The sequence below is a fragment of the Conger conger genome, chromosome 12 (assembly GCF_963514075.1).
Source record: "Conger conger chromosome 12, fConCon1.1, whole genome shotgun sequence".
NCBI lineage: Eukaryota > Metazoa > Chordata > Actinopteri > Anguilliformes > Congridae > Conger > Conger conger.
In genome coordinates, this window is record NC_083771.1 from 26,103,441 (window position 1) to 26,124,187 (window position 20,747).

General features: G+C 42.6%; 1 protein-coding gene across 1 annotated transcript in view; it reads right to left on the reverse strand.

Moving 5' to 3' along the window:
- LOC133105658 (DENN domain-containing protein 1A-like) overlaps positions 1-16,181 on the reverse strand; it is a 33,057-nt gene extending 16,876 nt beyond the window's left edge. Inside the window, exons 1-9 of the mRNA XM_061215891.1 lie at positions 16,042-16,181; positions 14,161-14,225; positions 11,231-11,274; positions 5,038-5,087; positions 4,531-4,647; positions 2,088-2,157; positions 1,760-1,840; positions 698-751; positions 211-321 (exon numbers count right to left, since the gene is read on the reverse strand). Coding sequence (XP_061071875.1) covers positions 211-321; positions 698-751; positions 1,760-1,840; positions 2,088-2,157; positions 4,531-4,647; positions 5,038-5,087; positions 11,231-11,274; positions 14,161-14,225; positions 16,042-16,058 — 609 coding nt within the window. The 5' untranslated portion in view covers positions 16,059-16,181. The remainder of the gene's footprint in view (positions 1-210; positions 322-697; positions 752-1,759; positions 1,841-2,087; positions 2,158-4,530; positions 4,648-5,037; positions 5,088-11,230; positions 11,275-14,160; positions 14,226-16,041) is intronic.
- Positions 16,182-20,747: the final 4,566 nt, after the last annotated feature.

The window sequence follows — 20,747 nt, forward strand, 5'->3', positions numbered from 1 at the left end:
ACACACACACACACACACACAGGCACACACACGTGCAAACACACCCACAAAACACACAATGACACAGTGTCAAATAAAACCTCTTCCTTTTCTAGGCAATACATCATCTGAGGACTCACCAAATCGGTACACTGATAAATTGCAGCAACTAGCTGATGTTTCACCCGCGTCACATGACAGGGTGAGCACAGGCAGGAAGGCTCTACTCACAGTGCTAAGCTTGGTGCAGCAGATGAGGATTCGCCGTTCGAAAAGCATACTGGCGTACAGATGGAGGATGTTATTGATGTCTACCTCCACAAAATACTCTGTCAGGCTTCTCTGCAAAGAGAGAAGGGTGGTTGGTCATTGATGACACCATATTATGTAACTAAAAATTTAACCAGGAAGACTTACAACACTTAAACACATGGAATGGATTCTTTCAGTATTACAGAAAGAAGTTCTAACTGACAGAGAATGGAGTACAAGACTTCATTTGTATGGACCAAAGATTTTCAGTTGAGAAAACAAAAAAAATATATAGGTGTGACAAATTGAAGTAAACGTTTAGGTTAATTGAATGAAGTATTTCAGTATTCTAAAATAAAATAAGAGTATAAGTCTGTCATTCCCGTGTGCCTCCACAATATCGACTGGAGACCAAACACGTGAGCTGGCAGAGGGAATGGACAGAAGAGGGAGGGGAGGGACTCACATTTTCAGGAATGCAGGGAAGTTGCCGGATGTCGGGCACAATGAAGTGGGAATGCTGCAGTACACACAGAGGGGCAGAGAAGAAGCATTCAGTCTCATTTTAGCTGAGATTAGCCCTGATTAGCCTATTAGAGATAAACCTTATTTTTTAGCTGTAATGAGATTCTTTGACCATACACTGGAACCCCAGTGAACTCACACACGTGTAATCATTGTCGATTGACACCATTTTTTTGGTTTTAACTGATAGAGCTGAAACATTGTTGGTTTACCTTGAAAACAGAAGAGAATAAACTCTTTTTGTGCTCAGGCTGACTTTTATGTGGGTTGAATGTGGGCTGTCTGAAGGCTGTACCTCTGAGTATTCCACAGACTGATAGATTTTCTATGATAAATTTCAGTAGTGGATATACATCCAACGGTTATGAAAAGAGAAGGAAACAGTGAGAGAGGGAGAGAGATGTGGGAGACGAGGAAAAGCGGAGAGCAGTGTGTGGACTGATGTGGTATGACAGAACAAGAGGTGAAACCAGTGACAGAAGAAAATAAACTCATCAGCAAGACCCAGGAACCAATCAGGAAAGAGCAAAAGGAAACCACCGGAGCAAAGAGCCCCCAGGCACCTGACCACAACCAGTGACTAACCAATAAGACCCAGACACTGCTGATCATCACGCCAACACAGCCCGTGTACTCACCACTGACTATATTCTGCTCTGACTAGTTAGTGAGTAAGTAGTTCGTTAGTAGTAGTTATTTATATGAACAATTCTCACAGAATGAATGCACATAGAAATGATGAACGAAAAGGTGTAGGCTGAAGCTTTAGCTTATTACACCAACCCTTTTTACATAATATATTCACATATTCAACCCTTTCACTACTAGGTTTAGACAAACAAAATGGAGGCCCACAGCCCAGCAGTCTGCAGGTAGGGTCTACCGGGCCTCGTAATGCTGGTAGTGCACTGTACAGAGAACAGATTCTGGACTCGCGCTGCCCTAGAGTTTCACTTCCTTCCTTCCTGCCTTCAGTCCGGGGGGCAGGGAGTGTCACACTCACCACGCTGAGGTGGACAGGCACGCCAGGCTCAGGAACAGGGAGGGAGTACAGCGTCTCCAACAGCTCCCTCTGCTGGCCATCCTGAGTCACGCAAACGGAGGAACGCAAGCGTGAGCATCCGATCATGAATTCTCACTCAGATACACACTCCTTCAGAGTTTTATTTGCATGGACTGTAAGAAAATATTGCTATATGATCATCAAATGAATATTAGCTATAATAATTATTGTAAAATTAAAGATGAATTCAAAATATGTTCCTTCAATTACCTCGCATTAAATGTGTATTGTTGGCCCAAATACAGATGAGGGTGGTGAGTATACTCACCTGGCCTTTGACGGCATAATCAGCGACGACATGGAGGAGCTTGTAGAACACTTCAAACCAGGGGAGGTAGCTGAGGAGGACGATGAGAAAGATGTTACGGAAATTATGACAACTCATGTGGAACAAAAACACAGCCCATTACATCAACATAAGGGCCATACAGTGCAGCGCATATACACAGGACAATAAACAAGTCAACTGGCCGGGATTTGTTATTAGTAGTTGTACTGGGATTTGTTATTAGTAGTTGTACTGGGATTTGTTATTAGTAGTTGTACTAGTTGTTTGTCCAGACACTTCTTATCCTGAGTTACCTACCCCCAATCCCATGTGGATTCACTCAATCAATGCTTTAGGCAATGAAATAACTCATAACTCAATAACTCAATAACTCAATAACGCATTCCTCCAGCTCTGCCAGAGGTGAAAACCAGTGATCGACACTGAGCATGTGCGGAAGCTGTCAACACGTCATGTCACTGCTTGGCAGCAGTAAGTCAGCAAGAATGATAATTATCCATCCATCCAACCATCCATCCATCATCTTTAACCTGCTTATTCTGAACAGGGTCTCAGGGGGGCTGGAGCCTATCCCAGCATACATTGGGTGAAAGGCAGGAATACACCCTGGATAGGTCGCCAGTCCATCGCAGGGCATATACACCATTCACCCACACACTCATACCCACGGGAAATTTAGACTCTCCAATCAGCCTAACCTGCATGTCTTTGGACTGTGGGAGGAAACCAGAGTACCCGGAGGAAACCCATGCAAACACTAGGAGAACATGCCTACCGGCCGACCGGGATTCGAACCCAGGACCTCCTTGCTGTGAGGCGGCAGTGCTACCCACTGCACCACCACCACCACCACCACCACCACCACCACCACCACCACCACCACTACTACTACTACTACTACTACTACTACTACTACTACTACTACTACTACTACTACTACTACTACTACTACTACTACTACTACTACTACTACTACTACTACTACTACTACTACTACTACTACTACTACTACTACTACTACTACTACTACACATAAATAAAAGTTGTAGAACAAATCTCTTTATTCCTGTTCCTTCTCTGTGCGTTATCACACGAAGCCCCAGACTCAGACAGCACCTGGACACAGCAGGTGAGGTCACCTCACGAGGGCCAGGGTGGAGCCCTCACCCCCAAATACATCCCCCAACCCAGGAAGGCCGTGTCCTGCAGCCTGTCTGTAAGAGGCCTACGTCCCGCCAGTCAGCACTGCGTGCCAGCCCACCGGTCACAGACCCCGTGGGGAGGGGGGGTTTTACAGCCTGTGGAGTGTCTGCGTTTCATTTCCAACCCCAGGCTTCCCCTTCCTGCTCCACGGGCCCCATCAGCTGTTCCTCTTCCATGTAGGTCAAAGGTTAAACAAAGGAGAGGCAGGCGGTGCAGAGGGCAGAGCTCTGGGGCATCCCCCTGCCCTATGACCACCCTGGGCCTACTATCAAAGCATCCAACAGAACACAGAGACTAGCCACCAGCCCTCCCCCCCAAAAAAACAGGCTCAAAGGACCATACACTGAAACTGCCAGACCCCAGGTTCTACAGTGGACTCATGAATCAGAACATACCAATGTAATCATGCACCCCAGCAAGGACTGAGACTTTGCTAAAAAACTCCTGGTATCACCCCCCCCCCCCCTCTCCCCAGGAGGTTCAAACCCACTGTCAGGCTGAGTGCACCCCCCACAGCCACAGCACTCCTGGTTTAAGGGTGTCGGCCAGAAGCTCTACCGATTGATTATAACATTGGCCATGAGGCCTACAAGGAAAGGAACGAGACAGGACATGAATGAAGTTTCCTGGGCAAGGTGTTTAACGGCTCAGTAAAAGAACCGGAAACAGCCATGGTGTGCATGCCCCCACTCTAGTGCTTCCAGATGCTTCTGTCTATCAACCCGGCTTTATGTGTCCGACAGACTTCCTCGCAAAAAAGAGAAAGAAATAAAAGAAAAGGCTGTTTTTAGTGTGGTGGGCAGGGAAGTAATTAAAGCATGTGTGTACAGGGGCTAAAGCATGTCTGTGTACAGGGCTAAAGCATGTATGTGAACAGGGCTAAAGCATGTCTGTGTACAGGGCTAAAGCAAGTCTGTACAGGGCTAAAGCAGGTCTGTGTACAGGAGCTAAAGCATGTCTGTGTACAGGGGCTAAAGCATGTCTGGACCGCGACAGAACCAGCTGCACAGGACACACATTCAGCCTCACTGGACTCATGGAGATTTGGGCCCTTAACCCTGCATTGCTCCAGGGGAGGATTGTCCCCTGCTTAGTCTAATCAACTGTAAGTCGCTTCGGATAAAAGAGTCAGGTAAATAACAACTTATAAATGGCCATATTGCAGACAGAAAAACACACACACATGCCCACACACACACACACGTACACGCACACACACCTCAGGATGCAGAAGCAGCGCTGCGCCCCAGACAGGCGGCAGAACCCAAAGCGCTGTTTGCTCTCGATGTCCGTCAGCACAAAGGTGAAGTTCTGCCCCAGACGACCCACAGTCAGACTGAAAGAGAAAGGAAAAAACAAAGAAAGATTGAGAGATTTTGAAGTCAAGCTGCACATATAATAATATTTTGCTGTGTTATTGGTGCTCTCTATCTCTAAATTCACCCTGACTGAAGTATATATATATATGACATATTCATTAAAGTTACTTGGCCGACGCTCCTTATCCAGAGTAACCGACAGTGATCTTGTGATCTTGGTCTTGTAGAGAGATGATTTTTTAACATGGTCATCCCTGGTAACTGAATCACTTCTGCCGGCTTGGGCCAACACTGGTATAGTACCCTTCAATACCAGACCATGGAGCCCATCCACACTCTGGAACAGTGCCTAAACAGTCACCAAGCAGCCCCTTATCACACTCTTAAATGAGCCGACACACACTCACCTGTCTGCACTGAAAGGGAAGCAGAACCTGGAGACTGCCCGTAGAGTTTCCTACAGAGAGAGGGAGAGAGAGAGAGAGAGAGGGAGGGAGAGAAAGAGCAATTCAATTGATTTCAGTAAGATTAGCAAAATCTACACATGGATTTACAGCCAATATGCTAATGGAATTTGATTTCGAGAGAGAGAATAAACAGAGAAATGGGGGAGAGAGAGATGGATAGATAATGCTTAACTCATACACATGATGGAAGAAAAATAAAAAGAATCAAAATAATGTTGGTGATAAAAAAAATCAATCATTCTCATAAACAGAGCAGCAGGCAGGTCAGAGGGAGGGAGGAGGTGGAGGGGTATCTCCAGAGAACTGTATGGGAGCAGGGAGCAGGGAGCAGGGAGCAGGGTGGGGCGGTAACCAGGCCAGCAGCCATGACTGCAGGGCACCATGGGACCCAGGGCCAGGGTAAGACAGTGACACAGCATTCACCATGGTAACCCCCCCCCCCCCCCCACCCTGTGGAGAGGGCACCATGGAGATCTGAGTGTGAGTGGGAGAAGCTTTGGCTGCTGTCACAGCAGCAGATGGCTCAGAATCACCAGGCACCTCACACACACCAACACACACCTTACACAGACACACACACACCTTACACAGACACACACACTCCTTACACACACACACATGCACACACACCTTACAATCACACACACTCCTTACACATGCACCTACACACACCTTACACACACACACACCTAAACACACCTTACACATACACGCATGCACATACTCCTTACACACACACCTTACACACACACACATGCACACACTCCTTACACACACACACATACACACACACATGCTCGCACGTACACATATACACACACTCTCACATACACACACCTTACACACACACTCACATACATACACCTACCTACACACACACACACGCACACACACACACCTACACACACACAGGGCAGTGTGCAGATTGTGTGTGCCACTGAGGACTCATACAGGCACAGTGGAGACTATTATGATTCAACCATTCGACTATATTACACACGCGCAAATACACACACACACACACACACACACACACACACACACACACACACACACACACACACACACACACATACAGCCACATACACACAGGCCCATTCACATATCAGAAAATGCAAACAATAGCGAGGCAACATTGATGCTGACTGTAATAACTGTATAATTAACTGACAGCAGTAAGCAAATATACGCTAACAATAATACCAGTAATTACATACCAATAATAACTAATTAAATGGTAAGAGTAATAAATATAATTACATGCTAGCAACAGTATGATCAAATAGATGCTAACAGTAATACGTGTGGATTAATGGAATAGTGCATTTAAACGCAAGCGAAAATAAAACAACGATAAAATGCAACAGTAAGAGCTGAGAAACTCTTGAGACAGGGCTGTGCACTGCAGCAGACAGACCCAACGTCTCATGACTAAAATGGAGGGGCGGTGCGGCATATTTTAAAGTCTTGCGTTTCGGCAATTCCTGGCAAAATGAGTCAGCTCTTAGTCTGGGATTTACAGGAAACGCGACCCCGGACCACCATGACCATGAGTGTGTGTGAAAACTCAGATATAGAAAATGCACACTACACATTTCCCATGTATAAAAGCTAACACACAGAGCCTTCTTTAACCCAACAGTTTAGCCTAATAGTAGGCCTAACAATAACAGTAGGCAACAACGATAGACCAAACAAAGACGTATCTCTATCTCAGGATTAAAAACAAGTCCTAAAAAACCAGTAACTAATATGTCCCCCACCACGAGGGCGCGCTGAGACAGCGAGTCATATTTTGGTGAATCAACTTTTATTTCTTTAATGGTTGTAAAATGAAGCCACGGTGATAATGACTGCTGTCGTGATTAAACAGGAAACGCATCATACCTCCTGTGCATCCCTGAAAGCCTTCAAATATGTTCCCACAGAACAACGGAAGGGTTTAGAGTATGTGGATCCAGTGATATTGATTGTTAGCCATCAGGGAGCGCACAAACACTGAATTAAGGCCTTTTTATTCCTTATGAGAGAGAGCTGCAGGTCTCATTAACTTCAATGTGCAGCAGAAACGGTTATGGATTTTAAATGAGTGAAGGAGCTTTTCCAATAAAAAATGCACGACACACTTCAGGTCCGTTGGGCACTTACAGGAAATTGGAAAAAGCCTAAAAGTACACTGAACATACACACACACACCAAATCCGCAGGCACACATAAAAACAATACATGCACACACACGCAAACCCAACCACACACACTACACCCTTCCCCTTTACTGTAATGGAATTGTGGGTATTTATTTTATTTTATATTAACCAGATACTCCGCTCTGTAACATTGAAAGTTGCATTGTCATTCCAATTTGATGCATTGTGAAAAACAACTTGAAGGGTGAAAATTAAGGACGACACCGCAGCAATAGAAGCTGCACAGTATTACAGCAGCCGAATCTGCAATTTCAGTTTAACTCACAGGGTTTTCTCTTGTTCCTGAAAGAAAGACTGACATTTTAAAAGCTGAAATTCAAATAACCATGTAATGATTAAAACAAATTAAGAAAATATAATTGTCAACAGGATTTACTCTCTTTTTACAGGGAGGAAACATCATGGCCTATATATGTTTTCACTCTGCCAATGTCTGGAGGAATAGGACAATACTGTGAAAGTCGAATGACATCAAACTCGAGGTCTACTTGTCGAAAGTAGACATTTTATCGGTTCAAAGGGCTCCTGGGGTCTGCTCTGTCATGAGTACTGAATGATTGTAGTACCACCGAGTACAGAATGGACTTCCATACTAGCAGAAACCACATCCCTCTCTCAAATACAAATGTATAGGGGGTGACATAGGCTCAGGCAGTAAGAGCAGTTGTCTGGCAGTTGGAGGGTTGCTGGTTCAATCCCACCCTGGTTGTGTCAAAATTATGGCATGATGACACACCAGAATAGGACTACCAAAGAAACTGTAATGATAAGCGGGCACAGCAAACCTGCACTAAGGAAGCAACTGAATACAGCTGACTAATGAGAAATAGCTAAGAAACCAATTGTCCGATTACTTTTGCTCCCCAAAAATGCATAAAAATGATGTCATTCCTACGCGGATCACCTGATATGGATGTATGTACCATCAAATGAAAGGTGAAAGTCTGCTCTTTAACATCATATTCATTCATTAATTTCAACTCTAACGTGCTGGAGCCGATTCAAAAGAACAGAAACTGTACCACTGTCCAAATACTTAGAGACTGTACTGTGTGCCGTAAAACAACAATCAACAGCAACAACAATATCAATGGCTACCTAAACAGTAGAGCGTTTGGATGCTTCATAACAATGTGTGCACTCTCTCTCCATCTCCCCCTCTGTTTTACAGCTTATATTTTAAATATCCCCACATTAAAATCTAACTGTGGTCTCCCTTTCTGGCCACCCAGTAAGTCAAAAGAGCACATCCCCATCAGCCCCATCAAGGCTGAAAGACTTCATAGCATAATATAACCATTAAAAACACCTCGTCTCATGAATCCCTCCTCCCTCCCCACCCCAAAAATAGCACCCTAGCAGCTGTATTATTTCAGGGACAGGGCATCAGTGTGACTGTAGCCTGGCTCCAGTGCAGTGAAAAAGTGTTTGCCCTCCTTCCTGATTTCCTATATTTATCACACTGAACGGATCCAGGTCTTTGGACAAAATATAATTTTGAGGGAATATAAAACAATTTTTTTTCTTTTTTTATGAAAAAAGTTATCAAATACCCATATCACCCATATGAAAAATTAATTGCCCTCCTGAACTGGTCGCACCACCTTTAGCAGCAAAAACTGCAACCAAATGCTTCCTATAATTTGATAAGTCTTTCAGATTACTGTGGAGAAATCTTAGCCCACTCTTCTTTGCAGAACTGCTATATTTCAGACAAAAACAAACTGAATTCATGGTTCCTTCAATAACGGCAAGCGATCCTGGCCCCAAACCAGCAAAGCCTCACCACGCGATCACACCATGGCCGCCATGCCTGTAATGAGGTTCTTACTGCATAATGCATTATTTGCTTTACACTTTTGACTCATCTGTTCATAGATCATCTCATCATATTGTTTTTTGGCAAACGTGGGACGGGCATTGGTGTTTCTCTTGGCTAGCAGTGGTTCTCTCACGAATCCCTTCTTTGCCCAGTCTCTCTCTTATCGCGGAGTCACGAACACAGAGCTCAGCTGAGCCGATAGGGGCCTGCAGTTCTTTGGATGTTCTTCTGGGATTTTTTGAGACTTCCTGGATGAGTTGTCGCCGCGCTCTTGGAGACATTTGGCAGGCGAGTCGCTCCTGGAAAGATTCAGCACCGTTCCAAGAGTTCTCCATTTGGAGATAATGGCTCTCTCTGTGGTTCGGTGGAGTCCTCGAGCCGTGAAACGGCTTTGTAGCCCCAGACTGATACATTTCAACAGCGTTTTTTCCTCATTTATTTTTGAATTTCCTTTGATTGTGGCATAGTGTGCTTGTAGAAACCTTGAGGTGGCTCCTTCACTCTGATGGTGAAGGTTCAATATGAGTGAGGTTTAGATTCAACAGGGCTGGCTGCAATCACTCCTGGGTTTGCTCAATCAGCGGAATCTAATAAACAATTCAATAATTTTATTATTTGAAGGGGGCCATTACTTTTTGACATGGGTGTTTGATAACTCTTTTCAATAAATAAACGATTTATTACTTTCTAATAAATGAGAAAATGCATTTTGTGCTTCCCTAATATTACGTTAGATCTTAATCCATTCAGCGTGACAAATATGCACTAATAGATGAAATCAAGTAAATACTTTTTCCACAAACGCCGTATGTGAGGCGGGGTAAGAGTGAGGGCAGGAGACTCAGGAAGAGCCAAATGAACGAGGCCGATTTTAATGAAGACCGCAGAGGCTGCGTCATATCTGCATGTCGAGAAATAATGAGATTATGTCCTTCCCCTATTGATGTGAATAATTCTGCATATACAGTACTGTGCACAAGTCTTAGGCACCCTAGATTTTATGATATATATGTTTATTTTTCTGTGTGTGTCAGTATAAAATAACACATTTGAGATTTCCAAATATTCATTTTCCAAAAGATTTTTTTTTTCAGAGACATTTTTGTCTTATTTGTACAGAATGTTATACAGGTGCCTAAGACTTCTGCACAGTACTATATATACAATGAAGTCTAGGGTGCGTAAGACTTCTGCACAGTACTGTACTTCGACACATGTACGCTACAGCTGGAGTGCTAACTAAGTGAGCCACAAAATACTTAGACTGGTGGGATGCGGCCCAAATGTACAATTACTGAGCAGTGGTGAAGACTAGCAAATGTTTAGTAACACAACAACAGCCAAGTAAAAATTTTGGCATTTCACAGAAGTGTTCAGCCAAAGTGACTTTAAAGTGATTTAATGGCTAGAAAATCACCATTAGAACAGCAATAAATCATAAAAAATAAAATCAGTGTCATCATAGCGAAGCCCACCACAAAATAATTAAGAGACACAGTGTTGAAGTTTATTACAACACTGATATGTATTAGTGAAGGTGTTTTAAGTCTTTCTGGTATAGACTTGATAAAGTCAAGCATGCACGGCAGCTACTACAGATAAAGATATTAATCTTTTCCAAAATAATTCCATTATACACTGTCAATAGTTTATCAAACATATTCTACTGTCAGACAGACACATGATTTGTGTGTGGTTATTAATGCTTTATTATACATGTATATCAATTACAGGAAGGTGTTACTGGATAATGAAAGCTAGCACACAGACGCACACAAACACAATTGTTGATAGGCACTGAAGGAATGGGAAAGGTCTATAAAGAGACATTAAAACATGAAATTTGCAATAAAGATAAGAAATAAAACTTATAAAATGAAGCAAACTGAGAGGGAGCAGAAGGACAAAAAAGGAACAGAAAGAGAGAGGCAGAGATAGAGTGATGGAGGAACAGAGAGATAGAAACAGGAGAGAGAGAAACAGAGGGGGAGTTAGAGAGAGAGAGAGAGAGAGAGGAAGAGAAAAAGAGAAGGAGGAACTGAGCGGGGGGGGGGGGGAGAGAGAAGGCTCGGAAGTGAGAAAGGGTTAATTACACATTCCAAACCTGGTCTGAAAAACCCTCGGGGAACTGCCGGTGCACCTCAGGATCTGTGAATGATTGGCAGAGTACAGTAATTGGCTTTGGGTTAGCGAGCGAGCAGAGAACATTCATATTTCATCAGGGGAGGGGGCGGGGGGGATGCTGGTTGGGAAGGGGGGTACTGAAGTTTCAGCTGTAAAACTGAAGCATTTAAACCGTGTAACATTTCCAAGCCCTGACTGACAGCTTATAGTTCAACCCTGCTCCCCTGCGAACAGCTGACTAATGTGCACTCCTGCACATCATGTTTTAGGGCTTGTTGTTCTGCATTTTCAGTAATTTCCTGGTTGAGGCCATGTAAGTTCAGTTTGAGTTCAAACTCCTGTTCGACTTTATGGATGCCATCTTTAATTACTGTAGTTTCAAACTAAAACCAACAACGTGACATTAACTGGCTCTGTGGTCTCCACCAAACAGACAACCCCCGGCCAAACCAACAACGTTCCTGAAGTCCCACACAGACTATGCTCCAGGGTCGAACCAGGCCTAAACAGACCTACACAGAGGGCAGGAAGTGGGGGTGGGCTAATCTGGTTTCGGGGTAACAGGCATGCTATAGGGTCCCCTGTTCTTCAGATTCACACTCTCAGGCACCCATATGTGGGAGAAACTTAAGACTAGGACAAACATGAAGTCTAATTCCATTGCAAAAAACACAGTTGAGGAACAATGCACACCCAAAACTATGGAGAACCTCGGTAGTTCCTGGAATGCGTTAACGTTTCTCTTTCCACCGAACTTTGAGAACCACAACAATGAGAACTTGGAAGGAAAAACCTTTGACACAGCTTAACAATCCAGTCGTGAGAAATTTTCTCTTCGTAAAAAAAATACATTAAGTTTGTTTCATTAAAGGCCACAGCATGTGTACTGTATTCTCATAATAAAATTCATCAATCGATAGCACTGTATTTACGGGCATCAGCTTTGAGAATGCACTGGGACCCAGGAGGGAAAGTGAACACTCCCAGGGGCTCGTTCTCCTCCTGCCAAACCTGCCGCGTGGGACAGGGGCACAGGCAGCCAGGCGCCTAGCCCTGGAAACCTCACCATTCTCTTTTCTTTTTTTTTCCCTCTTCATTTTGGGTTTTGTTCCCCACTTGTCTTTGATCGTTTTTATGCCAGCTTTTGAAGGAAAAACACAGTGTTCCGGTCTGTTTCCGCACACATCAAAGTCTGCGGTAAAAGCTCGTTTTTAAGCACAGGAAAAGGGGCCGGGGGGGGGGGTTGCATATTAAATTAAAGTGCATGCTGAGGTAGCTTGAACAATGACCTCATCAATGAACTTTCAAACAGGCCATGCAGCCATGGATAAAACAACCAGCACTTTTCTTTCCTGTAAATATCCAGGCATGTCTTTTTAAAGGGCACAGTGTGTGGGAGAGCACTGGCCCACCCCTAATGGGACCTTACTGGAACATTGTGAGGGGGGGGGGGCGTTCACTTCTCAATACAGCTCCCCTGTATCTATGAAGACAGCCAAATACTTGATGTTATAAATGACATAAACAAATGTGCACACACACAAACACAGGCATGCGCACGCACACACAGACTCAGACACACAGGCACACACACACACACACACATACACACACACACAGTCACACAGACACCACACACAGACATGTGCACACACACACACACGCAAATCTTTTTAGTTTCCTTTTTCTTTGCACAAAAAACCGGGACATGGCTACATCAACTGAGCGGTTAAATGAGGTTACACAACTCTTCTGTGAGTGACAGTTGTACAGCTGACTCCTCACGTGGGTGGAAAGTCAGCAGGCTGCCTGCTAAAATTCACCCCCTCGGCACACAAAGTGTACTACAGGGGTGTCAAACTCCAGTCCTGGAGGGCCGCGGTGTCTACAGGTGTTTATGGTTTCCTTTCAATCAGCAGCCAATTAAGGCCTTGAGAACAAGGTGTGTGGACTCTTTAGCCAATCAATGACTTTGAAATGTATCCCTCGTGCTGAAAAAAAAACAAAAACCAGCAGACAATGCGGCCCTCCAGGACTGGAGTTTGACACCCCTGGTGTATGTGACTGTGAAGGGTTGCTGGGTGGCGTATCACATTAAGCCACTGCACTAGTGCGTACATGGATTGGCCCCACAGTCTGGTATTGATTCTGGGCCGCACCAGGGCCATCTCTGGTTGGAAGACCGACAGCACAAAAGTATCAGTAGGCCGGGATGACAGTGTCTCACCACACAACAGTGACCCCTGCTGGCCCACGTTTGTATATTGAGCTGCATGTGAAAGGTCCTACTCTGATTCATGACTGTGTGAGCGTGGCTTATGAACCGTGGTGTGACAAGCAGCAATGGCTGACATAACCGGCTTCGAAGGAGTGCACATGCGTGCCTGCGCTGTCCTAACCTTGCAAGTCCTAAACTGACAGAATGAGTGTTGTAGTATGATGTTGTAGTGTGATGTTGTAGTGTGATGCTGTAGTGTGATGCTGTAGTGTGATGTTGTAGCGTGGAGTATGATTTGACATTGAGAGGAAATGCCAAACAAAACAGAAGATAGAACTGAGAAGGATTATCCAGATTATATTCTTTTTAAATTAAATTTAGGCAATTTTTAGTATGTTTGGATTCAATGAATATTCAAATACTCAGCATGTGCTCATAGTAGGTCAGAACTGTTCCACAGCCCTTTCTAAATCAATTAGCTGTAGCTTGCAGGAGACATAACTACATAAATATTTCTACATGTACGTACATGCGCAAGGCTGCTTATTCGCAATTAAACAATCCTGGTTATTCCTGACAGCTCTTGTCAGACATGTACGTGCTTTTTTAAAAGGCTTGAATGCATTGCATTGCATGAAATATTTTTACCTCCATGGTAAATAAAAGTATAAATATTTCAAACAATAACCTACCTGACCCTGTTGTCCCGGGGCGGGTGACCTCCACATACACCTCAAACGTCGACTCTGGGCTCTCCCTGAAAAACACACAGAGGTCAGAGGTCAAGGGTCAGTGGGGTTCACTTATTCAGCGCATTCAATGAACGAATTACACTTATCCAAGGCGATGTGCCTCTTGGTATGGGGAGCTTCAGATATACGTTCATTTTCTTAGGTTTCTTTTTGTTCTCTGTTCTATTTACAATATAAAATCAAAGCCAATGCATTTGTTGATGATGCATTTCACAAAACATTTGTCACTATACACTCTATGGCAGGGGGCGGGTTAAACTTGGGTCTACCATAGAGTGTACTGTGACAAATGTTGTAGAAGAGCAACTGTGGAACCAGACTCTGGGCTGCCTCGGGAGTTCACCAGGACCAAAAAGGTCAATCAGTCGGCTTTCAAATCTGTCTCTAATCAGTCTGCTATTCAACGTGTTCAACGGAAGAGAAATTATTACAATAATTATTTATATGTGCGTCTCTCATCATTACTACAATTACATTACTACAAATGACTACAATCTGGCAGCACACTCAATACTTATTTACACTCTTCCTCAACCATGGAGCCATCTGAGATAGAGAGACAGTACTATCACATTAAAAAGACCCTTTCACTCATGACCACAGATAGTCTATTTAACAGACACATATTCAGCATGTGTCATTAAATTGGAATGATTCAGCTTCAGTGGTAGGGAGACAGAAATTCCAATGTTAAGAACACACAGCTGAGTATCTGGTTACTTTATAAATATATTTGTGATGTGACTGTGTGGTCTGTGGTCCCCCCCCAGCTGTCCACTGTCACCTTCCAGCGGATGGCCCTCTCCCTGATGAAGGAATATTTCACTTCTACCGTCAGTGCCACAAGAAGAAAGTGCTGAACTCTGACCGCAGTAAAACTGTCAATCTTACACATATTTTTATTGTCCCAATAAAACATCTACTGCTTTGCTAAAGAACTTTTTTTTTGTGCTAGCTTACTGTTGGAGGGAAACCAAAGGCTACTTATAGTAACTGAATTAGATTTTGTGCAAACCATTGCGAATTTATGTAAAATGCGTCACACAAAAAAAAGGACACGTTAACACTCTAAACTTGCACAACATACACTTTAAAATGTACAGACATTTTAAAACATTAAGGAATAAGTGTTGTATAATCAATCAGCACTATGGCGTATAATTTGTTACTTTTAAGTTTTATCATTTCAAAATATATGTGTCACGATATGTTTTATCGAGGATACAGTTTACACAGTTCAAACCTTAGTTAACCTTGGTTTTGGCAAATTTACAGCGTGAAACGATGCTTACAGAACAAACAAATGTAACAATGACAATAGGGACATTGTTTCGCCTGTCCTGTCATTCCGGAAACTGAACTTAAACATAGTAGGATCGTGTCCATTCTGTGGTGAACACTTTTAACGATTTCAACAGAAGTTGCTACAGTCCAAACCATACAGCCAGTAGACTATACTTGCCCGCAGTCTAATTAGTCGCCCAGCACTAGCAAATACCGCTCGAAGCAATTCTCTCGGCGTTAATCAAAGTTTATGCAGGTGTCAGTAGACTCAAAAGCAGTTTAGTACCCACGATCCAAGGCAATCAATTACATCAAGTGTCAATCAACGATTCGGAATGTCATGTAATCGTTGTGTGTCATATTAATATTCCATATTTATGCGTGCACAAAACAGTCGTCGTCATCGCCCAGTAAAAAAGTACCATCCCAGGTCGCAACAAGTCCTGGCCTCGCAGTCGGATATCACACTCCCCCCAGTAACGTCTAAAGCTTGCTTTTCTGAGAGACAAAGAAACTCGAGAATAAAATGACCCTTACTTTATCCGAGATCCCATTGTCAGCTTTGACGAAATCCGGATTTGTTGATCTGTGAGAGGAGTATGTGAACTCGTGATATATCTATTGCCCGGTCAGACTATCCAAAGAAGCGCCATGGTATCCACACGAAAATCAATGTACTAGCACTTCACTGCATTGTGGGGATTGTAGTTTTCCCGTGAAGCACACAGTGAACGGGAATCGAGATCAGACGTGTGAGTAACTACAGCTACCACAAACCTCTAGCCGGGGAGTCTCATGATACGAATGAAGGCAAACTTGGGGAAAACTTTTGCTGAAAACAATCATTGGAATCTGAAAGTGTCCCTAGAGACGCACAGTAAACCTCAGAAAAAATCGAGAAGTTATAAACTTCCGTGGCTGGTGGTTAGAGAGGCGTTAGGACATTTTAAGCGTGTAGTGGTTTTGTCACATGAGAGCACCCTTGAGAATTCCTTTTGGTTTTATTTGACGACTGAGGCAAATTGCAAAGGCTGTTTACGCACTGGTTTGAAAGGTAGCCTATAGATCACTTTTTGATTAAAAAGGAAGAAAATATACAGTATTGTGAAAAAGTCTTAGGCACCTGTATAGCATTCTGTACATTCTGATACTCAAACCACCCTGTCTGTGGACCAACCATCATTCCATGGTTAGTGTCATCATATTCCTTCCCCATTCTGTTGTTTGGTCTGAACAACAACTGACCATGTCTTTTGAAGATGTCTTCATAGATGTATGAATTTTGTTGCAGCGACATGATTGGCTGATTAAATATTTGCACTAACAAGCTGGTGTACAGGTCTGCCTAAAATAGTGCTCAGTGAGTGTATATCTATAAAGTGATATAGGACCTAGATTTCTAAATATTCATTTTCCCAAAGATTTAATTTTACAGAGACATTTTTGTATAAAAACGTGATCAAGGCTGTCTGAGATCAGAATCAAGGAGCCAACAAAAGTCTGCAGAACTGTGGCAAGTTCTCCAACATGCTTGGAACAACCTCCCTGCTGATTGTCTTAGAGAACTGCTGGACAGCGTCCCAGTTTTAAGTGACGCAGTTTTAACTGCAAAGGGTAGTCACAAAAAATATTGATTTCATTCCGTTTTTAACTATTCTGCCAAATGACTAAAATGTAATGTAAAATGTAGCTATAGTACATTTATTTAGGACCTTTCATTGAATTATTTTTGAAAGAATTTTATCTGTACAGAATGTTATACAGGTGCCTAAGACAAGCACAGAACTGTATGTGAAGTAGGCTATATCCTGTAATTATCCCAATTCAGCCACACATAGTTTTGGGATAATAGAAGTTAGTCTCACTTAACATATATATCAAAGTCAATTTTACACCATCAGACACTGATTATTTCCTGTGTGGAGTTTTTCAGTTGCCCAATATATAAAAAGGAAAAGCAACTTGCTCCCACGTTTTTCATTGCTGAAGACAATTATACCAAGAAGAAAATGACAATTGTTCTGGTTCCATTTGTTTCAACGAACAGTCCAGACATATTTTCTCTGTCATTCTAAGTTAGATTGATGGCTGTATTCCAAATAACTTTGAGCTAGTAGCCTAGTTATCAACAACAGAGAAGGAAATAACTACCAATTTAATTTCCACTGACGGCCACCCTCAACTGAGGTAGGCCTATAGATATGGTCTATGGATTTAGTCCTACGTCAGGCGTTTGGAAACATATAGGCCAACATAATACATTTAATAAACGTCATAAATACGGATATTTGAAGGCCTATATGTCTCCCATAGTTAATTTTAACGGATCAGAGTCGGCCTGCTCTGTGGTATGTTTGATTGGGCTAATTAAGCGGCATCAGTTGCCGCCTGGGTAGCCACTCCAGGGATTTTCCCCGACAGTCCATGGGGTGCGCCTTCTGCAAGGGTGCACGTTCACGTTTTCGCTCAGATTGCTGTGCAGCCAACGTCGGTCCTACGAATCGTCTAACAAGCCAGAAATCTTTGAGTTAAAAATCGTCAAATCGTCAAATCATCAAACAAGTCTAGCTTAGACTATGACTTGAGTTGACTACAAATGTAAGAATCCCGAATGATTAACGCATTAAATGTACCATCTATTTATTTCCAGGCATTCTATTATGTTTATTCATTCTTCATGCTTATCGTGCTTTTCCCTGTGAATAACTTCGGGCTGCAAATTAATTCGGCTATTGTTATTATTATTATTATTATTATTATTATTATTATTATTATTATTATTATTATTATCATTATTTTTGTTGTTGTTGTTGTTACCATTAGTAATAACTATATAGTAGTATTAGTAGTGATATTAGTATTAAATAATAATAATAATAATAATAATAATAATAATAATAATAACTTGCTGCCTACTTTCTAAAAACATGTCTACTTTCTAAAAACAAATACTAGCTACTACTAGGCCTACAAAATGTAAAAGTTGTCGATATAATTTTTTTTTTTTAAACGTTCAAAATTAGGCCTAATTCAAAATGAATGCCGCTTTTGCATAAATTAAGGTTTGCATAAATCTCTCTGCCCAAAACGACAGTAGGCCACAATCACAGAATAATAATTCGTAGAAATACAGCGTGTACCAGCGAAACGGAATAGGCGCTAATTACGCGGATTAATTCATGGTATTCGTTGATGCAGAAGTGAATCCCTGACCGACATCAGGAAACCCTGTTGTTTGGTTGGTTGCCAATGCCAGTGATGAGATTTGTCCCTCTATGATTACTATTCTTATTGGCGTTTTCATCAATTGATGTCTCACACCCATGACACTATTTTTTATCACTGTGCAGGGTGCAGTTTCATTTGAATTTTTTACCTTGAAAACCAGGGGTGTCAAACTCCAGTCCTGGGGGGCTGCTGTGTCTGCTGGTTTTTCATGTGTTTCAGCACAAGTGATGGAGTCTTTCATTTGCTAAAGAGTTCACACACCTTGTTCTCAAGGTCTTAATTGGCTGCTGATTGAAAGAAAACCACAAACACCTGCAGGACACTGCAACCCTCCAGTTTGACACCCCTGGTCGAGCCAGCTGCAACATCGCATGCTTAGCTACCGTTGCCATGGCCCCACGCTCTAATGCCCCGTCATCACAGTTGTGGTAACATTTCTCCCAATGGTGTTCTCAAGAACCCACAATGTGTCATACCCTCAGTTCTGTTGCTATGACTACCCAAGATTTTACAGGACTTCTCCCACTGTCCTTTGCTACATTCGTATGGACATTATCACGTATGTAAGCCAACAGTAACTCGGCCCACGTTGTGGGCTACTCTGATAAACTGAACAGGAACATATTTGATGACACATGCTGCTGATGTAGTTGTAAGCCAAGGCTACTCAACTCCAGGTCCTGCAGGCTGTAGTGTCTAGTATTTGCTCCAACCATGCATTACACCACCGTATTTCACTAATGATTGTACGGGCTTCACTCAGGAAGAAAGGTCATTCGTGAAAGCAGGTGGCATAGTACAGGGCTGGAGCAAATACCTGCGAACACTGCGGGCCCCTGGACCTGGAGCTGAGTAGTGGCCATAGGCCTGTTATTTGTCTCTTTTGCTATTAGCTATAGTTATTAGCCTATCAGGGACACTACAAATGATAGTACATTACATTATTGGCATTTGGCAGACACTAAGCAGGAGACAATCCTCCTGTGGAGCAAAGCAGGGTTAAGGGCCTTGCTCAAGGGCCTATAATATTAATTAGCAACACTGCAAATTAATTGTAATATTGTTTTTAAAAAGGAGAAGTGGAATAATAATAATAATAATAATAATAATAATAATAATAATAATAATAATAATAATAATAATGGCAGTAGGCTAAGTCTGCCTACAATGACAGTAATTGTCCTGGAGTTGAAGGAGTTAATCATACTACAGTATAGCCTTCAAGTACAAGTAGTAATCCACTCCTTGTACTACTTCTGCTAAGAACAAAGGCAACAACAATAATAACACTTATCTCCCAGTTATTTGGCTGGTTTCCTTACAGGAATCCGTAGTTCTTTATGGAACTCTCTATCATAGGTGCAAAGTGTGAAAGCTCCCAGATCCAAGGTCCATTCTGCCTGACAAAGAACCCTTGAACTGCATAGGGTTCTTCTATGGAATCACAGGGTTCCTTTTGGAACCACTTAGCATATGGTAGACAACTAATCTCCACGAGTAGCCTAAAGGCAGATATGCTATGATAGGAGAAGGCAATGAAAATAGCATATAGTGGAAAAACGTAGGGCGGTATTGCATATAGGTAAGGGAACTCTTTGGGAACTATCCTTGTAAATCTAAGCTGGGGTGCTGGCCTTATATCCTTTTATCCTTTTTATCAAGGTATGTATCCCGAATTGCTTCATTAAAATATCCAGCTTTATACATATAAAATAAATACATTAAAATAAGAATAATCTGTGTATGCTCGGACAAAATGCAACATGAATATAAGATGTGACACGTGCCAGGCCAAACCTAAACATAAAAAAAAAATTAAAAAAATGTATCTGTCGCCCTCGTCGTTTGAATTTTGGGAGGTTGTGGGAGGCGTGACGCCATTCTGTAGAAAAGGCACGGTGCGTGGAGTGGGTATACGGAGAGATCGAAGAATGGGAATTGGATGAGCATGACGCCGCAGGAGGGAAAACTAATTCTACTCTATTAATATCAGTCACTCAGTTCTGCTATCAGAA